This window comes from Astatotilapia calliptera, chromosome 14, assembly GCF_964374335.1.
Source record: "Astatotilapia calliptera chromosome 14, fAstCal68.1, whole genome shotgun sequence".
Classification (NCBI taxonomy): Eukaryota; Metazoa; Chordata; class Actinopteri; order Cichliformes; family Cichlidae; genus Astatotilapia; species Astatotilapia calliptera.
This window is the reverse complement of record NC_137435.1, coordinates 13,490,104-13,510,409: the sequence shown is the minus strand read 5'-3', so window position 1 is coordinate 13,510,409 and position 20,306 is coordinate 13,490,104. Positions and strand designations below refer to the sequence as shown.

Below are 20,306 nucleotides of genomic sequence, written 5' to 3'. Positions count from 1 at the left end.
GACTATGGGATGATAAGTGTGCAAACATTCGGTGGCAGTTGTTTCTTTCTCAGCCCAAAGGGATTTGCATGGAGCATCACAATAACATTAATACATATCAGTTGAGGTCCAGCTGTTGAAGCTAGGCGGCATGCGATGCAAAGACAGATGTTGCTCTTTTATCTTTTTGCTGAATGATGCTCCAGGATGCTGCATTATGTGCTTACCCTGCGATAACCACTTTGTAGATCCTCTCCTTTCGGGTGAGAAATGTTCTCCCCTCTTCTGTAGAGTGGGTGAGTCACTCCCCTCTTTGTCTGCTCGACTGCGGCTCAACACATCAGCCAAGAGCTGCAGGGAGTCATCTGTGCGGAGAGGAGCCGGTGGAGGGGGGAACTCTGCGCATGATTGATAATTGATGATTAAAAAAATAAATAAACAGAGTATTTTGACTTTAAAGAAATAGTTTGACATTTTGGGGAAAAGACGCTTAATTGCTTTCTTGCCAAGAGTTAGATGAGAGGATACCACTGTCTTCTTTTTGAACCTGTGAGACTCGCCCCCTGCTGGCCACTAGAAAGAATTCACATTTGAGCCACTTCCTCACTGGCTTCTCTTTTCAGATCTGGAGGCTACAATCATTTTTATACACAGTCTTAATTGGTGACCGAACACTCTAACAGAGCACTCCAGAGAGCCAAGCTGCCAGAGTGGTTAATATGCCTCATTCGTTTTTCCAGCCTAAAACAGAAATTAGAAGCATGCGGTGGAGCACATCATACCTGCTTCACTCTGCAGATCTCTCTTGTTTGGTCCATCCTTGGGCGTTTTCTTCTTACTCTTGGATCTGTGCGCCGGGGCTGTGGGGCTCGACTCTGCAGCTGTAACAGGAAATTGTCCTGACGGGAAAGAACACTGATGTCATCCTCAGGAACACGAACAGGGAAAACTAAGAAACGCTGAGCGCCACTCTGAATAAATGCAACATGATTTTCGTGTACAAATTCTCTCCGTTTAGTTACATCATAAACTAAATTATACATGACACTATGTGGTTGTGTGTGGATGCTGTGAAGCATTAAGCTGAATTCAAACTGACCTTTACCAAGGCTTTCCCCCTTGAAATCATCTACCCACTGGCTAGTGCGGTATACCTCACTGCCATCCTGGGCCTTCATGTTGGTAAACAGATCGGGGTTAGACTGGGAGACCAAGTGGTGACGTGCCAAGAGGTCAAAATGCTGCAGCCGTGGACTGTCATTAGGCTTGGATGCATCTTGCTGGTGGGGAGATGTCAAAGTTGCAGTGTAGGACAGCTCATCTGGTTTAGAGGGCAGTCTGGGGAGTTCCTCCCTGGAAGTGTCCATCAGGTAGGTTCTGGCTGGCAGAGGAGGACACCAGTCATCGTCCTCCTCCTCAGAGCTAAGGGACAAGAGAAGGCAGTGAGTGTGCATCTTTGAGGAAATTACCACATATAAAAACTAGCTTATAAACAACAGTCCAGATGTGAGTGAATGGCTGAACTAACCACCAATCCGTGTCATCAGTTTAAACTAATCATGTTTTACTGAATATTTTAAGTATCATACGGTTTTGTGCAAAAGTCTTGAGCCACCCTTTATCTCTTTATAATTTGCCAGGATGGTATTAGATGGTTGATAAAAGGCTGATGATAATTTTCTGTGTTCATAATTCCATCAATTTTGACAATATCTCCAACACCACTGGCTGGAATGCTCCAACCCATGACAGAGTGTCCACCATGTTTTAAAGATGGCTGTAGACACTCACTGTTGTGCCTCTCTTCTTTGGGTTCATTAGTCCATTCAAGTTCTCGTTTGAGTTGTGGCAAGCACCAAGCAACCAAAAAACGTTGCTTTGAAAGTGGTCAGGTACAAGGAGTAGTCTGAAACACGCCACGGTAAAAAACCAAAAACCTTTGAAAACCCTCCAGAAAGCCAGCAGTTTAGAAAGGAAGGATGACTCAAGACTTTTACAAAGTACCGCACAGTATTAAACAATCAGAGATGTAAAGCTACCTGCTGTGGCGACAGAAAAACAAAAGCAATGTAATGTTTTTTTACTCCCATGAACCTGCATTTTATTCACACAGACAACTAAGTTCAAACATTCGGTATGTTTGAACTTATAAGTAAAATATCAGCTCATTTAGAACTTAATGCCAGCCTTACTTTTGTTGAAGTGGGATCGTTAGAAACTGAACAAATTATGGAAAACAACATTTTTTTTTAAATTCACTGTTTACTTTTTTCCTCATAGCAGAGGCTTCACAGACCAGCATGTTGAGAAAAGAAGCTGAAATGAGCCAAGATTTTAGACTTTAAACATATAATTAGTGTTTTGCGCTTACAGCTACTACAGATGCGTGCGTTTACTTGTTGATTTTTCCGTCTATGAGGATTTTGTGATAATCTGCAAACTAAAACACACAAATGTCAAGCTGCTAGATCACACAAGCTTGTAACATGTCAAAACAAACATCTGGTGTTGAGATACTTCCAATAACTGTGCACAGAAATACCACTAACACTACTATATATATAAAAAATATTCAAATCAATTCAGTTTTATTTATATAGCACCAAATCACAACAACAGTCACCTCAAGGCGCTTTATACTGCAACTTAAAGACCCTTCAATAATAATATATATTAAAAAAATAATAACCTAATTTCAAGTCCAGTGTAGCATTCCCGAAGACCAGAGCCACCTCCATAATTTCTGTTGTCACTTCAATGCCGTCAGGGCTAATTTAATGAACGATGTGTCATTGAAAAGGCAAAGTACTAATCCACCCTGTCAGATGGTGGCTAATGTCGTTAGGAAAGACACGGCACAGTCAGACCAGCCCTCCGATATGTCCGCAATCTAATCTGTCAGAACTAGTTAGAGTGGACGCTCCCTTCTGCAGCCCCAAAGCACGATCTACTCACTGCCCGCAGACACAGCTGTTAATGTGAAAACTCCCCAGACTCCAAACTTCACTCAAGTTTTGCTTGGCAGTCACAGCACAGTTCTAGGGCAGTTTTGATATCCATCTGCCTTAACTGCCTCTGTCATATAGGTGAAGGCAGAGGCCTCCATGCTAAAAATAAACTGACTGATCACACAAAAATAAATGCCACTGTTCTTGGAGGGGGGTAAAGAAGTGGCCTTAACAACAACCTGACATTTAACAGTGCAGTGATTTGTCTCACCTGTGCTGCTCATCTTCTTTGTGTGTTTTTGTATGGTGTCCATCTTTATTGGTGGGAAGAGGTAGAGACAAGACATCCACCCAGGTGAGAGGACCTGACTTGGATGATGTCCCAGTAGACCTCTGCTTTACCAGTTTGTCTAAAAAAAACCCCAAACAATGTGTGAGCCATAATCGTTGTGTTACTCGTTTCCACACTAAAGCTCAAACTGCTTGCTAAGTAAAGGTTTTTAAATACGTCCTTTCTGTGTCCACAGCTGTTAGCGCCTCAAAGAATTTTCCTTTTACTGACCATTTTATATCTTCAAGGGCACCTTAAGCTTCTGTAGAATCACTGGATATCAAAAGGAATGAAGCACTTAACCTCCGCATACCTTTCCATTCACACAGTATGTTTCAAAGTTTCAGAGCATGGCAGGCTTATTCACAAAGCACCTTTCAATAAGCCAATTCAAAGCCCAGGATATTGGATATAAAAGGGCATTTAAGTACAGGGAGTGCAGAATTATTAGGCAAGTTGTATTTTTGAGGAATAATTTTATTATTGAACAACAACCATGTTCTCAATGAACCCAAAAAACTCATTAATATCAAAGCTGAATGTTTTTGGAAGTAGTTTTTAGTTGTTTTTAGTTTTAGCTATTTTAGGGGGATATCTGTGTGTGCAGGTGACTATTACTGTGCATAATAATTAGGCAACTTAACAAAAAACAACTATATACCCATTTCAATTATTTATTTTTACCAGTGAAACCAATATAACATCTCCACATTCGCAAATATACATTTCTGACATTCAAAAACAAATCAGCGACCAATATAGCCACCTTTCTTTGCAAGGACACTCAAAAGCCTGCCATCCATGGATTCTGTCAGTGTTTTGATCTGTTCACCATCAACATTGCGTGCAGCAGCAACCACAGCCTCCCAGACACTGTTCAGAGAGGTGTACTGTTTTCCCTCCTTGTAAATCTCACATTTGATGATGGACCACAGGTTCTCAATGGGGTTCAGATCAGGTGAACAAGGAGGCCATGTCATTAGTTTTTCTTCTTTTATACCCTTTCTTGCCAGCCACGCTGTGGAGTACTTGGACGCGTGTGATGGAGCATTGTCCTGCATGAAAATCATGTTTTTCTTGAAGGATGCAGACTTCTTCCTGTACCACTGCTTGAAGAAGGTGTCTTCCAGAAACTGGCAGTAGGACTGGGAGTTGAGCTTGACTCCATCCTCAACCCGAAAAGGCCCCACAAGCTCATCTTTGATGATACCAGCCCAAACCAGTACTCCACCTCCACCTTGCTGGCGTCTGAGTCGGACTGGAGCTCTCTGCCCTTTACCAATCCAGCCACGGGCCCATCCATCTGGCCCATCAAGACTCACTCTCATTTCATCAGTCCATAAAACCTTAGAAAAACCAGTCTTGAGATATTTCTTGGCCCAGTCTTGACGTTTCAGCTTGTGTGTCTTGTTCAGTGGTGGTCGTCTTTCAGCCTTTCTTACCTTGGCCATGTCTCTGAGTATTGCACACCTTGTGCTTTTGGGCACTCCAGTGATGTTGCAGCTCTGAAATATGGCCAAACTGGTGGCAAGTGGCATCTTGGCAGCTGCACGCTTGACTTTTCTCAGTTCATGGGCAGTTATTTTGCGCCTTGGTTTTTCCACACGCTTCTTGCGACCCTGTTGACTATTTTGAATGAAACGCTTGATTGTTCGATGATCACGCTTCAGAAGCTTTGCAATTTTGAGACTGCTGCATCCCTCTGCAAGATATCTCACTATTTTTGACTTTTCTGAGCCTGTCAAGTCCTTCTTTTGACCCATTTTGCCAAAGGAAAGGACGTTGCCTAATAATTATGCACACCTGATATAGGGTGTTGATGTCATTAGACCACACCCCTTCTCATTACAGAGATGCACATCACCTAATATGCTTAATTGGTAGTAGGCTTTCGAGCCTATACAGCTTGGAGTAAGACAACATGCATGAAGAGGATGATGTGGACAAAATACTCATTTGCCTAATAATTCTGCACTCCCTGTATATATCATATGTGAGTTAATGAAGCTGCCCAAGCTTTCACATGTGGGTGGAAGTATACGTGTTGTAGGTGGTTACAACACTTGCATATAAGAAAAGAGATGAAAACATTGCACTATGGCAGCCATATAAACTATCTATAAAACAAAGCACTATTGGCCAATGTCAAGCTACAGAAAAAAAAGGCAGCTCTAATAAATGTAATTACACAAGCAACGTCTCAGATTGTTACACGTAATCACAAGTCTACACAGTTTTATGAAGTTAACTTATTACTATGGAACTGCAGTGCGTTCAGAAAATGAAAAAAGATGAATGCAGACCTTCCCGTGTAATCATGTCGTTCTATATCGTCCAAGAAAAGATCTCATTACTGTGCAATCTCGTAATTAAAACATCTTAAAAAGGTTAAGGTGGTTACAAATGATCCATTTTGAATAACAGAACAGGTGTTTTCTTTCCCGCAAAATTAAATGAATGTGTGATTTTCAAATGGTCATTAACCGTCTCAACAGATTTTCAAGAAGCATAATGATGCCATAACCACAACTACAGAAAATTATTTTTCTCATGACTGCGTATAAAGAGCCAGACAGACATTTCCAGTTAAGCTGTCCAAAGATACATTTTTTGATCTTTTCCGCTTCCACAAAATTCTTACCATTGCTCTTCTTGCTGTACTGAAGCTTGGCGTATTCAGATCCAGAGTGACCAGACTTTATGGTCCAATGATCCAGGTCCTGCTCCAGACCTCCAAACCCACTGTTTGACAGTATTGGGTTGCTGCTGTAAGGGTCTGGACCCTTGTTGTAGGACGTGCTCGAGTAGGTGTCGTAGTACGCCAGGAGGTCGTCTTCAGCCGTTGTGTTGATGGTGCTGTAGATGGGACTGTCGTTGGACGCCGCGCTGTGCTTCTCTGACTGGTTTGGGTAGTTTATGATCCCAACAGCTGCACAGCAAATGACTATGTTACATTAACAAGGACAATCTTTTATTCAGCACTCTAGCATTTCACATCAGAGAGCTCTTACTGTTGTAATATCTCTCTGAATCCAGTTTGCCAGAGCAGCAGTTGACCGAGTCTTTGCTGTTGTGAGTGAGGTTTGGAGTGGGCCAAGAGTCTGCCAGCCAGGGGTAGTTGCCCATATTTGATCCCAACAAGCCAGGCCTGGGAAGAAAGATGAGATTATATCAATACTGCTTCTATGAAACACACAGTGACACTAATCATCTGATGAATCAAATCATAACGTAGAGTTTACCCTCCATTAATGATTCCTGATCCCTCACTGTGAGCGAAGCCAACTGCAAGAGGAAAAAAGAGCAAAGTTATAAATTTGGAAAACAGCAAAGAAGATAAAGCTTTTGCTTTAAGCCCCTTTTTTCCCAAAGAGCCACTGAAAGATAAAGATGTTTTGGACCGAATTATCATGCTCCATAACCAAATAAACAGTTTATCCCACACGGGGGTTTAAGAAAGCAGATTTGAATTGATATTTTATGAGGGTGCACTGTTGACCTACATACACCAAGAGGAACACAGCAGATCTATATAGCGTATGCCTGCAATACATAAAAATGCAGATGTCATTTTTCTGCTGCTGTATCTGGAGTTAGGGATGGTTAAAATCCATTTTTAATTAAATAAAGAAATCCATACCATAAAGTGAAAGACATACATGCAACATTATGAAATATTAATGCGAAAATTAAATTGCATATTTGCTCCTAAGGCCTTGAGCCATTATTGAGCAAATACATCTCAAAGTCAGACAAGAACTGAGAACTGATGTGCTGTGTGCTTCTGAGCCAAAGGGCATCAAGTAAAGTGTGCGCTGAGCTTTTTACATATGCTTCAGAGTGTCTCTTGAGGGTTTTTTTTTCTTTTTTTCCCTTTGCTCCTGCCATGAAGACTACCCAGTGGGAATAAATATATTTTAATTAACTGAATATGCGATTAAAGTGCAGGCATCGCTTTGCAAAGTACAAACTAAAATTGAAAACATTCATCACTGCTCCAGATATCCCCGGAGGTCTATTAAGAACTTTGTCACTGTCATTGGATGAAAACAAAATCTGATGGTTTGCGTCTTTTTTTCTCTTTTATGTCTCCGTTACATAATGAGTCGTCTGTGACAGGGTTCATCAAATCATCTCGAGTCCTGTGACGATAACCTCTCCTGCTTTTTACTTTTTTTTCTCTACCTAAAGCAGGTAAGTAAGTCATAGTTAATCCCTCCTCCCCCCCTCACCTGCTGGGGTGTATGCGAAGGATGTGGTATAGTGTCCCAGCTGCTTCCTCCTTCGGTGGCGACAGTATAGCCACCCGCTGAAGCCCATCAGCACCAACCACGCAGCCACACCCAGCCCAGCGATGAAGGCTGGCTGGAGGATGACGCTTGTGATCTGCTCTGCTATGCTGAGGTCATCGCCCTTAGTCACGGTCGTTGAAGTCTTCTCAAGCGGGGGAGCTGAAAGAGAAGCGATCCAGTTAATGGAGCCACATGATACACAGCCAAAGCAGAGAGCTGTCAGTCACTTCAGAGTAGAAAAAAAACAAGCTTTTTAAATGGTTTTGTTTCCTCACATATCATTCAGGGTGATTAAATAGTAAACTGAGTAAATTCTTCTTTTAATGGGCCAGCACAGTCGAGGGGATTAGGATCAAATTGGGGCATTAAAGCACTTGAAAACTGGTTAAACGTGAAGGAAGTTATATTGATTTTATTTGTGGACATACTTCCTGCCTGCACAGACACGCATTAGGAGATGTGCCGGAGACGCCCCAAAGGAACAACAGGTGGAAAGTTACAACTTACAAGCAGTTTATCTTAGCCATATATAATTAGTCTGCCATCTATAATCCAGTTTTGAGATCCTTTCCCAGATGCCTTAACGCCCACTCACATCCTGGGCCATTTGACCTCAGGAAATAGGGTGGGGCCAGGTTTCACAGTGGATTCACCCGAAACCTTGGCTGTCTGTGACCCACACCTGTTTTAACACCTTGGCTCGTGTGATTAGGTAGAGGATCAATAGGGGGTCCATGACCCTCTTGTCGGACACTCCCATAGGGCTTAAAATCTGTTGCTCTGGTGGAGAGTCCCAAGTTCACTACACATGGTTGCAATTATTTTAGGTTGTAAATTATCTTTCCCTAGTTTGACTGTATCATAAAACTGTAACTTGTGTTGGTACGGATTAAACAAGACATAGAAGACATGCTAGTTTTTCCACCTTTGGTGTTTTTAGACTTTTTGATAAGCCAAGTTAGATCCAACAGAAGAAGTGAGAAGATCTCACCTAACTTTCATCAATAACTCAAATAGGTAAGTTTCCCATGTTTTCTGTAAAAGGGTTACAAGTAAAAGAAAAACATTTCAGGAAACACTGGAAGCAAAACATGTTCTTTGGAAGCAACACATCTTCTCTGACTATGTGACTAATATAGCCAAGTAAATTAAAAAGCAGAGCCACAGAGACACAAAACTAAACAAAATAAATGGCAAACTTATTATGCAATCACAACTACTGACTCAAATTCGTGACAAACACCTGCAAAAGTTAGTGTTGGTGATGCACCAGCTTTAATCGTATTCATGCAGCGCAGTCAACTCTCCACATACACATTTTACATGTGGTAAAGTCAGCTTGCAGAGTGCGTCTTGGCATATTTCGGCGTGTGTAGTAACTGTAACAGTTTGACTGACTCACTGAGAAGCAGGCTGACAGGCGGACTCTGAGCGCCCACACCCAGGCTGGTGACAGCAGCCACCATCACGGTGTAACGGACTTCAGGCAGCAGGCCCGTCAGCAGGATGGACAGGACTGCTCCATCCACGGTTCGGTTTATTTGGTTCTCCTGCTCAACGCCGCTGCCCAGACACCAGACCTGTGTGACACCAAAGTTTAAGGTCCTCACAATTTAGGCAACTCGCACATGAAAGTTGCTCTACAATGGTACAAGACTACTATCCATAGGATATAAGCAACAGGTACAAGGAGTGCTTAGTATGTAAAATCTTCCCTTCCAAGACTTCGCACCACCTCTGCCATAATCCCCACACCTGTCCACATTCATCAACACTGAGTAAACCTTTTATTTATTCTAAATCTCCTATAGAGCATTTGTGATGAAGACACTGGGAGTTACAATGAAAATGTGTCAGGTAATACCGTGCAATATTTTCTTACGTCAGCCTTTGAGGGCTTGAACAAAATATTGGGTGTATTTCTGAGAAATTGAAATATTTAAGGGGATTAAATATGATCCCTGCCTTTGGCTGATGATCCATCACACATTCAGAAGAATATGGATTCTCATGATCAGACTCATAACTGTCTACGTGTAGACACAAGACAGCGAGAGGGAATCAAAACAATAGTACTCCATGTTCTATTTTGATGTTTTTTTCCACGCTCTGCATAAGCAGCCTGATGATTAGTAATCAGTGTTGCGCTCATTCTAAGAGACAGATAATGAGAACTCTGTTTTTTTTCACAGAGCTAACAGATGACAGGGATGGTGACTGTTCAGCCGAGAATCTGATGACACAAAACCGAGCAGCATCGCAAGTACTGGCAACACATAAAAGGCAATGACTAATTACTAATTGTTCATTAAAATCTGTGTTTTTCACAAGCATCTAAACAACCAAACCTAGGAAACACTGAGTAATGCCTGCACACAGATGCAAATCGAAAGAACAATTTGCTTTACTGACGAGCTTAACAACAGAAATAAACACCAGAGAAGAAGACAAACAGTAAAATGCGGCCTCACCTTGTACTCTCTAATTATGCCGCTCTGAATATTATGAGGCGGCGGCTCCCAGGACACGCTGATACTGGTGCTGTTGGTGAGCTGCACCACTGATACAGCCTGTGGAGGGGCACACAAAACTGCAAACAGAGATAAGAAAAAATGAGATGTTACTATAGTTATTAATACATACCAGAGCTGTGATAAGACTGTGTTTACAGGTCCATAATTCCTGCACAATTTCCTGCAAATAACAGATATAATTTATAGAAACTAGAAAAACCTGAAAGAAAATAATCCTTAATTACTTATTTATAAGCATTCTATATAAGAAAATTAAACAGTGTCTTTATTTTTCAAAATTAGGAGGTTATTTCAGATTTTTTGCTAAATTAATTAGAACTCATTCATTCCTTTGTTGTCTGATAATCTAACTCCACTGGAAAAATACTGTTTTTAAAGGATTTCTTTGCCTCATCTAAAGCACTTTAAACTGTGTAACTAATAAATCCCTCCACATTGATAAATGTGACTAAATATTATAAATAAAAAATAGTTCATAATAAATGAAAGAGCTTTAATCAGTTTTGGAAGGAAACATGTTATTTTACTTTCTTGGCAGCAGTCCTTCACCTTGCTCAACAAAAGCTGGACACAAGCGGCTTGATCTAGAGATTATGGTTAAAATCATACCTCTAAAGCTCCTAAACTAACATAATACTAACCACTTTTTATTAAACCTCTATCTATGAGTTTTTGAGTCCAGGCTAACTATTGTTATTTCCAGTTTCTATGCAAAGCTAAGCTGCTGGCTGTTGCTTCACATCGACTACAAAGAAACAAAACAGGATTTAACTGGTATCTCAAATTTGTTTAAACACATATGCTACTGTCCGGAAGCCATGAGCCATTCCTAATTTTTTCAACATTTTTGCTGGGAAAATGAAAAACAGGTGCAGCAACTGAGTAAAATATAAGACAGAAACAGAGTTTGTAAAATTGTATCAAGCCTGAAAGTCAACATTTGGAATGAAGACCTTTATTCTTCAACACAGCCTGAACTCTGTTAGGCAAGATTTCTTTTAATTTCATTAAGTAGTCTTCTGATTTAATTTCCACACGATATTGATATGTAGATCAAAATCTGATGGTACTTCCATCCATGTTCATAATTCCATCAATTTTGACAAGATTCCCAACACCACTGGCTGAAATGCAGCCCCAAGTAATGACAGAGCCTCTACAGATTTCTGTCCACATTAACCTCTTTCCTGACATCCTCTGTATAAACCGATGATTTGAACAAAAAAAAAAAAGTAAATTTGGATTCTTTGCTCCATAAGACGTCTCCGCTGGTTTTCAGTTCTTGTGTAATTTGGCACAGCTCAGCCTTTTCTCATTTTTTCTCTTCCTTAAAAATGGCATTTTGACAGCCAACCTTCCACTGAGACCATTTGGGACGAGGCTTCAGCGATCAACTGAAGGTTGAGATGCATTTTCTGGGTCCTATGTCAGGTCTGGATATTTTTTTCAGTCTCATAAGGACATAGCTTTCAGATACTCTCCCTCTGATGTAGATCTGTATAGGTTTTTGCAACAGGCCGCTAATAACCAAGTGCATGAAAATACAGTAAAAAATTGGTTCTTTCCAAAGTTATGGCTCATTCTTTGAGTTCAGTGCCTTTTTTATGCTTGAATGAGTCAATGAATAAGTGGCTTAATAAGCTCTGAACATGCTCAGGTACAAGGACTGGACTGAGTTAGAAAGCAGCTAATGTCCAAAGAAAAACTGTGAAAGACCTTGAGAAAGGATTATTAGTCAAGACCACTTAGAAAAAGTACAATAGAGTTTGGCTGCTGTGCAAACATAAAGAACTGTGGGGTGTCTTAAGACTTTTGCACAGTACTGTACTTGCTTACTACTAGTTAGCATTACTTGCTACTGATTAGGTTATTAATACACATTCCTTACCCTCCTCCGAGGTACGCAGGAGAACCATGAGGCTGTCATGCCCTTGTAACTCATTGAAGTAAGGCCGGATCTTGACCTCGTACTCGGTACCACTGTGCAGATCTGCTAAGATGGTACTGTAGTCAGATGTGGCCTCCACATCTTGGACCAGCCAGGAGCTGCCAATCGTTCGATAAAATATACGGTAACCCTGAACGTACCGTGACTGACGGGCAACCTAAAGAAGGTGGAAGACAAAAAGCACAAAAACATGGTCTCACATTTAAATCAGTTATCAAAAGCAGGGAAGCGTAACCAGCTGTTTCTCTACACGTTGATCTATTGGCGTCATATAATGCTGAGCAGAGTTTCTGAAGCTAATGTTTGGAGATTAGCCTGTCCTCCACACATTACAAGCTGACTTTGAAACCCATCAGTATTAATCTCACACTCCAAGAAATCTTGGCGCTCGTAGGAGACAGAACCATCGGCTTCTGCAGGTAGACAGACACCTCTCCCAGCTCTCTCTGCACCTGTCTGTGGTCCACTCCCTGTTCAGTCGGACTCCCATCTAAGACAGCAAAGAAATCTAATCAGTCCAGCCTGGCAACATGAAAACAAAACAGCTGAATAGCAGAAATTCAGCAAAAGCAGGGAACAACTTTTTGATGAAATTCAACATTGCTCCCGGCAGAAGAGCATCACACTGAGAAAGCAATTAGTTTTGAGACTGCACATGCAAAGCAAGTTTTATTTTTCCAAAGCATGTAGCACATTATCTCTGCCTCAGCTCTACATCCAGTATCTAAAATATACTGCCTCATGGAAACTGAAACCAAGACTGAACTGTGAAGAATCTAATGAAAACCATTACATCAAAAAAGGATTTTTTTGTCTTTCATCTTATGTAACTCACCCTGTGTCCTGACAGGCTCGGAGATCGGACTGGGGTCGCTGAGGCCGTATGAGTTGACTGCTCTGACGATAAAGAGATAAACGGTGTTGGGGAAGAGTCCGACAACAGTGTGCCTCTCCTGCTTCACATGGTCCGCTACGGTCTGCCAGGTACTGCCCACTGATTGGCTGCAAGACGGATAACGTCAAAGAAAACGACTATCTTAAAATTGAATTTCTTGTGATGAAGATCTGACTGTCAGAGTGAACGACTGAGATCAAAACAAGAGTGTGTGAACATGACTTAAAGGGTAGGTCAAGTCTTTATCGGGAGCGTGTTTGCTGCCTGAAAGAGTTCGGATAACTGCATGTAAAGTTGGCGCGAGGACTACAATAAACAGCTTCAAGAGATGCTTCTTTTCTCTCTCGTTATCTGTCGTGTTACCATGAGATAACAAGGTAATAGGCTTGATCACAGCTCTTCTGCTCATGCCCTAATTGCACAGACAGATGAAAGTAGAGCAGCCAGGAGAGATGTCAGGAGAGATCTGAATTTTGCATACTTAGGAAATATGGCAACTGCAGTTACGGTAGTCACCCTCATTAAGGGGTAAATACATTTTTTTATCTTGCGAGCATAAGAAAATGAAGTGTGATATCTCAAAGCAAGAATAGAAATAACCCGGAGAAAGAAAGCTATAAATATGAGCCATAGCTGTTTTTTTCTCTTCTTAATTAAATGGTAAATTATTTTGTCAGAAGAAAGAAAATAACAAAAATGCAAAAAAAAAAAGTTAAATCTCTTTTAAGCAGTTTCATATCTATTTTTTTTAGATATACTTTAGATACACTTATTTTATTAAGTACACCTATTCTTAAAAATATCCAATTAGCCAATCACAAAGCAGTAAGTAAAAGCTGTTCTGCATGGAGATAAGGTCGAGATGATGTGCTAAGGTTCAAGCCAAACAAGAGAATGAGGAAGAAAGGTGATATAAGTGACCTTAAATATCGTATGCTTGTTGGTGCCAGACGAGCTGGGATTACTATTGTTTTTCAGGGAATGGTCTGAAGAAGATAAAATATCTAGTAAGCGGCAGTTCTCTACGCGAAAATATCTTGCTGATGTCAGAGATCACAGGATAACAGCCAGGGTGCCAACACTAACTCAAATAAACACTTGTTACAACCATGCAGAAGTGCCTCTCTGAACATCGAAGCAGATTAGCTGCAGCAGCAGAAGACCACAGCAGGTTCCACTACTGCTAAAAAACAGGAAATTAAAGTGGACAAAATGAGTAGATAAGTGTTGTCTGGGGCTCAGTTTCTCCTGCAACATTTGGATGGTAGAGACAGAATTTTACATAAACATCATGACAGGACTGATCATCCTGCCTTGTACTGTATCAATGGTTCAGGCTGCTGCTGGTGGCCCCTTAGTACCAACTGAACATTGTTTAAACACCACAGCCTGCCTGAGTACTGTCACTACCCAACAGGAGATTTATTCCGCAGTGACTGTGTGACGCTATCATGTCAATAAGGACCAAAATCTCAGAGGAATGTTCCCAGCACCGTGTTCAATCTCTGCCATGAAGAATTAAGGCAGTTCTGAAGGCAACATGGGATCTTAAGTGCATTTCTTTACAGTGCTGCAGTGGTTAGCACTGATGGCTCACAGCAAAGCGGTTCTGTGTTTGAATCTGTGTGGTTTTCATGTGCTTGCCTACTCCAGCTTCCTCCCACAGTAAAATAACACATGTGTTAGGTTAATCGGTGAATAAAACTTGGCTGCAAGTATGGCTGTGAAGGGTTGTCTGTGTCTGTATTTTAATCCTATGATAGACTACCCAGGGAGTACCCCGACTATCACCCAATGACAGCTGGGATAGGCTCCAACCCCCCTCCCTCTGTGATATTTAAAATGGAAAACAGTGAATAATTTCTTCTAATCTCCTAAAAAGAAAACTAAAATAGAAAACTGACACCACAGTCTTAATGCAAATCAGTGCTAATCTTCTTCTGGCTGCAGCCCCATATTAAATGAACAGATATCAATCTTCTCGCTTGACGCTCAGCAGGCACGTGAACAAGAAATGTTTCAGCAGCCTCTGTTGAATGAGCAAACAAATTAAAGAAATCACCAGTCGCTTCTTGGATTCACGAGTTTCTGTTCATTGGAAGAAAAAAAAACCCTCATAGCTGCTTCTCTCAGCTTGCTAACAAAGTTTTATTCCGTCTTTAATTGCAGCAGGTTATAATGATGACTACTGAATGAGCCCGGCGAGGATACAACAGCTTTATGCTGTGCAGGTACGGGCACTATCAAGCAGCATGAGTGCAGTTTAACATTTTCCTCAACTCCATGGAGGAGGAAATGGCGAGGCAATTACATCAAGCAGGTCACAGCTTTTTCTCCTTTCTTCTGTGGCTTTTTTCTCAACAAATGTTCTCCAGAGAAACAGTTTTGCCATTTAAGACTCGCATTTCTTTTTTTTTTTTAACCTTTTTTTGTGGTTTTGTTTTCAGTGAAAAAGGAAAATGTAACTGCTGCATTTATGTAGTAAATACTCCATCTAGACTGCCTCCCTTTTAAAATCAAAAACATAACTCTTGCTATGTTTGGTATAAAAAGGCATACTGCAATCATAAAAGTGTTTCTTTCTTTGTTCCTTCTGATCCACAAAAACAAACAACTCATTGGAGTTGGAGCGTGTAGCACTGAATGGATTTTTATCAGCTCTGTGTGCAAGTGTGCCAGACTGAGCTTTCTGCCTGCACAGAAAGAAATATATGCGTGCTCGTGTGCGTGCATGTTTGTGTCTATACACTTTTTCTGTACCCCCCGTCCTGTTTCTATAATGAGTGAACTTCCAGCTCGGCTCACATCCCCTCCTGCCATTGCCCCAGGACAGGACAGAGCTGCCAAGCTGACCACTGCAGTAATTGTCTCCTCTTTCACTCTCCCTGTCTCGCTCAGGACTCTAGTTGGTTGTTAGGGCTGCTATGGCTCTCCTCGGAAAAGCCGCGGCTAAACACTGATGTGGTGGGTTTCACTTTGCAACGTGTGGTAACAGAAGTGTCTCTCCCTCAGGCAGAGATGAGTCATTTCCAAAGTCTAATGAGTCTAAATGAAGAAGACTTCATTATCTGGGAAGAGTCAGTCAGACAGTGAGACCTTTATCAAGGGTGGAAAGTTAAGTCGAGGCTGCCTGTTTAACTTTAAGTCAGGAAGACAGTATATTACGGTAATAAATAAATTAAGTAGATAAAATTCAAAACCCAAAATAATATGTGTTCTACTGCAGCTCCTTTCAGTTTGTCCTTGTTTGTGGGTCTCTCTGCCATTGAAGAGTTTTCCATTTCTCCATTTGAATTTGCCTGAATCTGAGCACAGAGTATAGCCCTGTGTCCATCACCTGTATTCATCCTGCTACTTTGGTCAGCAGTCACATCATCAATAAACATCAGTGATCCAGTTTCACTGTTAGCCATACACGCCCATGACATTGCCTCCACTATGTTTGACAGGTGATGTCACGTCGGATCGTGACCTGTTCTCTCTTTTGCAATTTTTTTCTTTTCCCCTCATTCTGGTTCATTTGAATTTCTTAGAAAGGTTTGTAGTCTTTTTAAATATTCAGTCTAACCTCTGGCTTGAACCTTGTTGTAAACTTTGTATTTCCATTCATGAGGGCGTCTTTTGGTTGTCAGCAATGATAAAGCTACCACATCGAAAGTGTTTGTAATTTGTTTTTGTTTTTTCTTAACCATGGAAATAATTCTGTCATCACTCATTTTAGCTGTCTTTAGTGATTTGTGACAGATGGATAGCAGCAAGTGTAAAAGGGAAGGTTAACAAGATGGTAATAAGACCGTCTATGATGTATGATTTGGAGACAGGAGGCCAAGCTGGAGGTGGCATAGTTGATTTTTCTTAGGCGTGACTGGGATGACAAGTGAGTACATCAGAGGGACAGCTCGGCTCACCTCAGCGGTTGGAAGACAAAGTTAGAGGGGCAATGCTCAGATGGTTTGGACATGTGCAGAGGGGAATAATGGATATATTTGACAAAGGATGTTGCATATGGAGCTATCATGCAGGAGGAAGAGGAAGACCACAAAGAAGATTTATGCATGCAGTAAAACGGACATGCAGAGCGCTGTTGGGGACAGGGAGGGAGATTATCTGCTGTGACAACCTCGAAAGGAAGCAGCCGTAAGAAAAAGAAGTGGATTTGGGCACTCCAAAAGTTTTTGCTGTCTCTAATTGGTTTATTTTGGGTGGGTGGGGGTGGGGTTCCATCCAGTAATAGCCTTAACTTGCACTAAAATCTCTTCAGGCCTCATAATCAAAATTACAGCCAAATGTAGAAAATACAAATATAATTACACTTTTAATGAACTTCACATGACTTCATTTGCCACGAAGTAACAAGGGAACAGGCCTCACTTTGCCACGAAACTGCTCGTCAGTGCAGTTAATCGTGTGCCTCTGAAAATTGGGGACTCTATATATGAAAATGTCTGTAACTACTAAACAGTTTTTGTGAAACCTTTTGAATTAAAGCTGAAAGTCTGTATTTCTACCACTATAATCTGTTATAGTGGAGTGCAGAGGCAAAGCTACCAGTATAAGGATTTAGAGCTTTAAAACACATTTCACCAGTTACACTTGTTAAAGCGTCTGGTAGCACCAGTAGTTTTTCATGGTCTTTCTTCATCTTCTATTAATGACATTCTGACTCAATATAGACCTGACCTCAGCAAGTCAACATGTGACCATTACTGGACAAAAAACCCCAACATCATCAAAAAGCATAAAAACCTTTCAGCAGTTTTTTTTTTTTCAAAGAGGACTGAGTGTGAAAAAGATTTCTGCCTTTCCTCTGATTTGAGGTTTTAGAAAATCTAACCCATGATGAGAGACTTTGGTCAGTCATGTTTCTTTTCAGACCAGATTTAGTGAAGGGTACAAATAGAGACAATGTCTGTGAGACAAGAAGAAGAAGATCTGAGAGTGGAAATGGTTAAGCAGAGGAAATTCACCATTATTAAGGGTTTAAATCTATGTACAGCAAAGCAAAAAGTTATTAATAAGCTTTACTACTATAACACATTTTTAAAAAGCTTTGTCGTGTTTTACATTTGACCAGAGCTTTGTTTTTGCATTTAGTTTAATGTGGAGGGATGGATGGATGGATGGATGGATGGATGGATGGATGGATGGATGGATAGTTAGCCTGTATTTGCTGTGATCTAGAAATTTCAGATAAACTGAGACAAGTCCACAAAAGACTGAAAAACTAAAGTATGCTCCTGTTTTGAAAACTCACCTGAAGGCTTCGATAATGTAGGAGGTGACAGCGGCCCCGCCTTCATGGGGATTGGACTGCCAGGTGAGGGTGACTGTGTTTTTGGTCACCTCTGTTATGACAGGCTTCTGTGGAGGTCCTGGAAGCTGGATGAACTCAGAAGCTCTGGACACTGAAGAACCTCCATCTTTCATTACAGAAACACACACACACAAAAAAAACATAATTACATCATATCAGTGGGCTAAGTTTGATTAACATTTTATCTCAAACTGTACTTTGTCTTGTGGAAGCTACAGATTGTGCTCCTATGAAGAACACTGGCAGACTAAGTAGTTTCTTGGGAAAGGAGGTGTAGTTGAGGAGTGACAGAGTGTGAAGTGTAACAGACAGAGAGACTGTGGCGAGTTTCAGTCTAAGTACCTCTGACAGTCAACATCCCACTCCAGCTCGACTCTCCTGTGGTGCTGGAAACCACGCACGTGTACATACCCGAGTCCGTGTCCTGTTAAACAGCAGTCAGCATTTGAGACAGACTTGAAAAAAAATAACACAATAAATGCCACAAACACTTTCACTTTTTCAGCAATTTCTGCTAATTTTCATTTTATGCTTCTACTCCACTAGACTTTTACGACATGTCAAAAAGCAGTTTCATACATAGAAGAAGTTATATAAGGCATGAGCTAGCCATAGCATCCACCACAGCAGTAGTGAAGTAAATCAAAAATAAAGAAGCTAAGCCTGCAAGCTAGTTCAGGCAGCTTGAGTTGCACAGCTTTTCATACATCACACACCAAACTCATCCTCCCTTATTGGTTTGTTTAAGCTGTAAATGTAGCGTGTCACTGCTGCTACCCCGCATCATTACCTGCTCTTTCAACCCCTTCACCACCCCAACATCCACCTGTAAGCTCCAAGGGTGATTCATACTCATCTCTGCCCTGTTGCTACATGTAAATACTGCAGGGAGCGAGGAGCTTGCAGACAGCACGCTCTAACTGTTGCTACGGGCCTGCTGTGATTTTGACCTTGGCGCTGTGTCTTGTTCTTTCTTCAGTAGTAGATGCCACCCACTTTCGTGCAACTGACTCTACTCAGCTATTGAGCCAAAGTACTTAAGACCAGAGAGAAGAGAGCTCCAGTGCTAGAGAGGCTTTTTTGGTTTTGAAGCTCGTGAGCTGTTTGTGTTGTTGGTCATTAACCTTTTTAATTTGTGCTTTTGTTTAGTGACTCCTGGGCTTTGCTATGTTTCTCTTCTTTTGAGTTGGATAGCAGCTCGTCCATCTCTGTCTGTTTAATTATTAATCAAAAGCTTTACTTTCATATTTTGCCTTCATCTCTCTTTCATCAACACTTTTTTTGTAACTTTACCTTTTTAGGGGAATTTAACATTATAATGAAGCTTATGTGTGAGTAATATCAGTAATCACTCATCTGCCTGCTTTCCTGGGTCTATTACATCACTTCCTCTTTCCCACAGTGTCAAATTCAATGCCAGCATCGCTATAGTCCATCTAGTCCAATCATTTTCTTGCATGTCTCTTAAGAGCCAATCATGTCTCTGTCAGCGTACTTTAAATCTCAGCGATCTTCTGTCACTCTGCCTTTCAGGCCCTTGCAGCCCACCTCCTCCTCCCCCATCTCTACCTCACCCTGGTCACTCAGCGCCCCATCCACGCCTCCATCTTCATCTTCACCCTCAGCTATACTCTAGTGGAGTCCTATCATAATTCCTATCATTGTTCGGATAAACCATCCTGCTGTGATGGTTTATCAGAGTCTAATCGCCACACAGCTTGTTAATCAAATTCTGTATCTTAATAAATCATGTTCATTTTTTTCCAAGTGACCTCTCTTTATCTAACTCATCACAGCTTAAAAGGAAAGACTTAAACAGTTTTAACTTTGATGCGATTTCGAATCTAATTTACCAAATTTGAGCCAACAAAGTCAAAAATTAATCAAAAGTAACATTCAGCCACTATAAATATAGTTTTTCTTTTCATGAATAAAATGAATAAATGTAATTTTGCATTTTAATCAATAAATAGCAATGTGCTTTCCTATAATTTTCTCCTTTTTGAAAAAACCCCCCAAATAATTAGATTATTATGGTAATTATATTTTAGCAAAATGTCATTTT

General features: G+C 41.0%; 1 protein-coding gene across 4 annotated transcripts in view; it reads right to left on the bottom strand.

The window, feature by feature from the left end:
- LOC113035891 (roundabout homolog 2) overlaps nt 1–20,306 on the bottom strand; it is a 69,426-nt gene that overhangs the window by 2,273 nt on the left and 46,847 nt on the right. For 2 of the 4 annotated variants that reach the window (XM_026191741.2, XM_026191742.2), the window contains exons 10-24: nt 18,584–18,665; nt 18,182–18,347; nt 12,868–13,034; nt 12,401–12,522; nt 11,973–12,189; nt 10,022–10,140; nt 8,953–9,130; nt 7,491–7,709; nt 6,501–6,543; nt 6,270–6,406; nt 5,900–6,202; nt 3,199–3,337; nt 1,079–1,401; nt 762–878; nt 207–377 (exon numbers count right to left, since the gene is read on the bottom strand). In XM_026191741.2, coding sequence (XP_026047526.2) covers nt 207–377; nt 762–878; nt 1,079–1,401; nt 3,199–3,337; nt 5,900–6,202; nt 6,270–6,406; nt 6,501–6,543; nt 7,491–7,709; nt 8,953–9,130; nt 10,022–10,140; nt 11,973–12,189; nt 12,401–12,522; nt 12,868–13,034; nt 18,182–18,347; nt 18,584–18,665 — 2,503 coding nt within the window. The remainder of the gene's footprint in view (nt 1–206; nt 378–761; nt 879–1,078; nt 1,402–3,198; nt 3,338–5,899; nt 6,203–6,269; nt 6,407–6,500; nt 6,544–7,490; nt 7,710–8,952; nt 9,131–10,021; nt 10,141–11,972; nt 12,190–12,400; nt 12,523–12,867; nt 13,035–18,181; nt 18,348–18,583; nt 18,666–20,306) is intronic. The other 2 variants (XM_026191743.2, XM_026191744.2) reach the window with 1 other exon arrangement.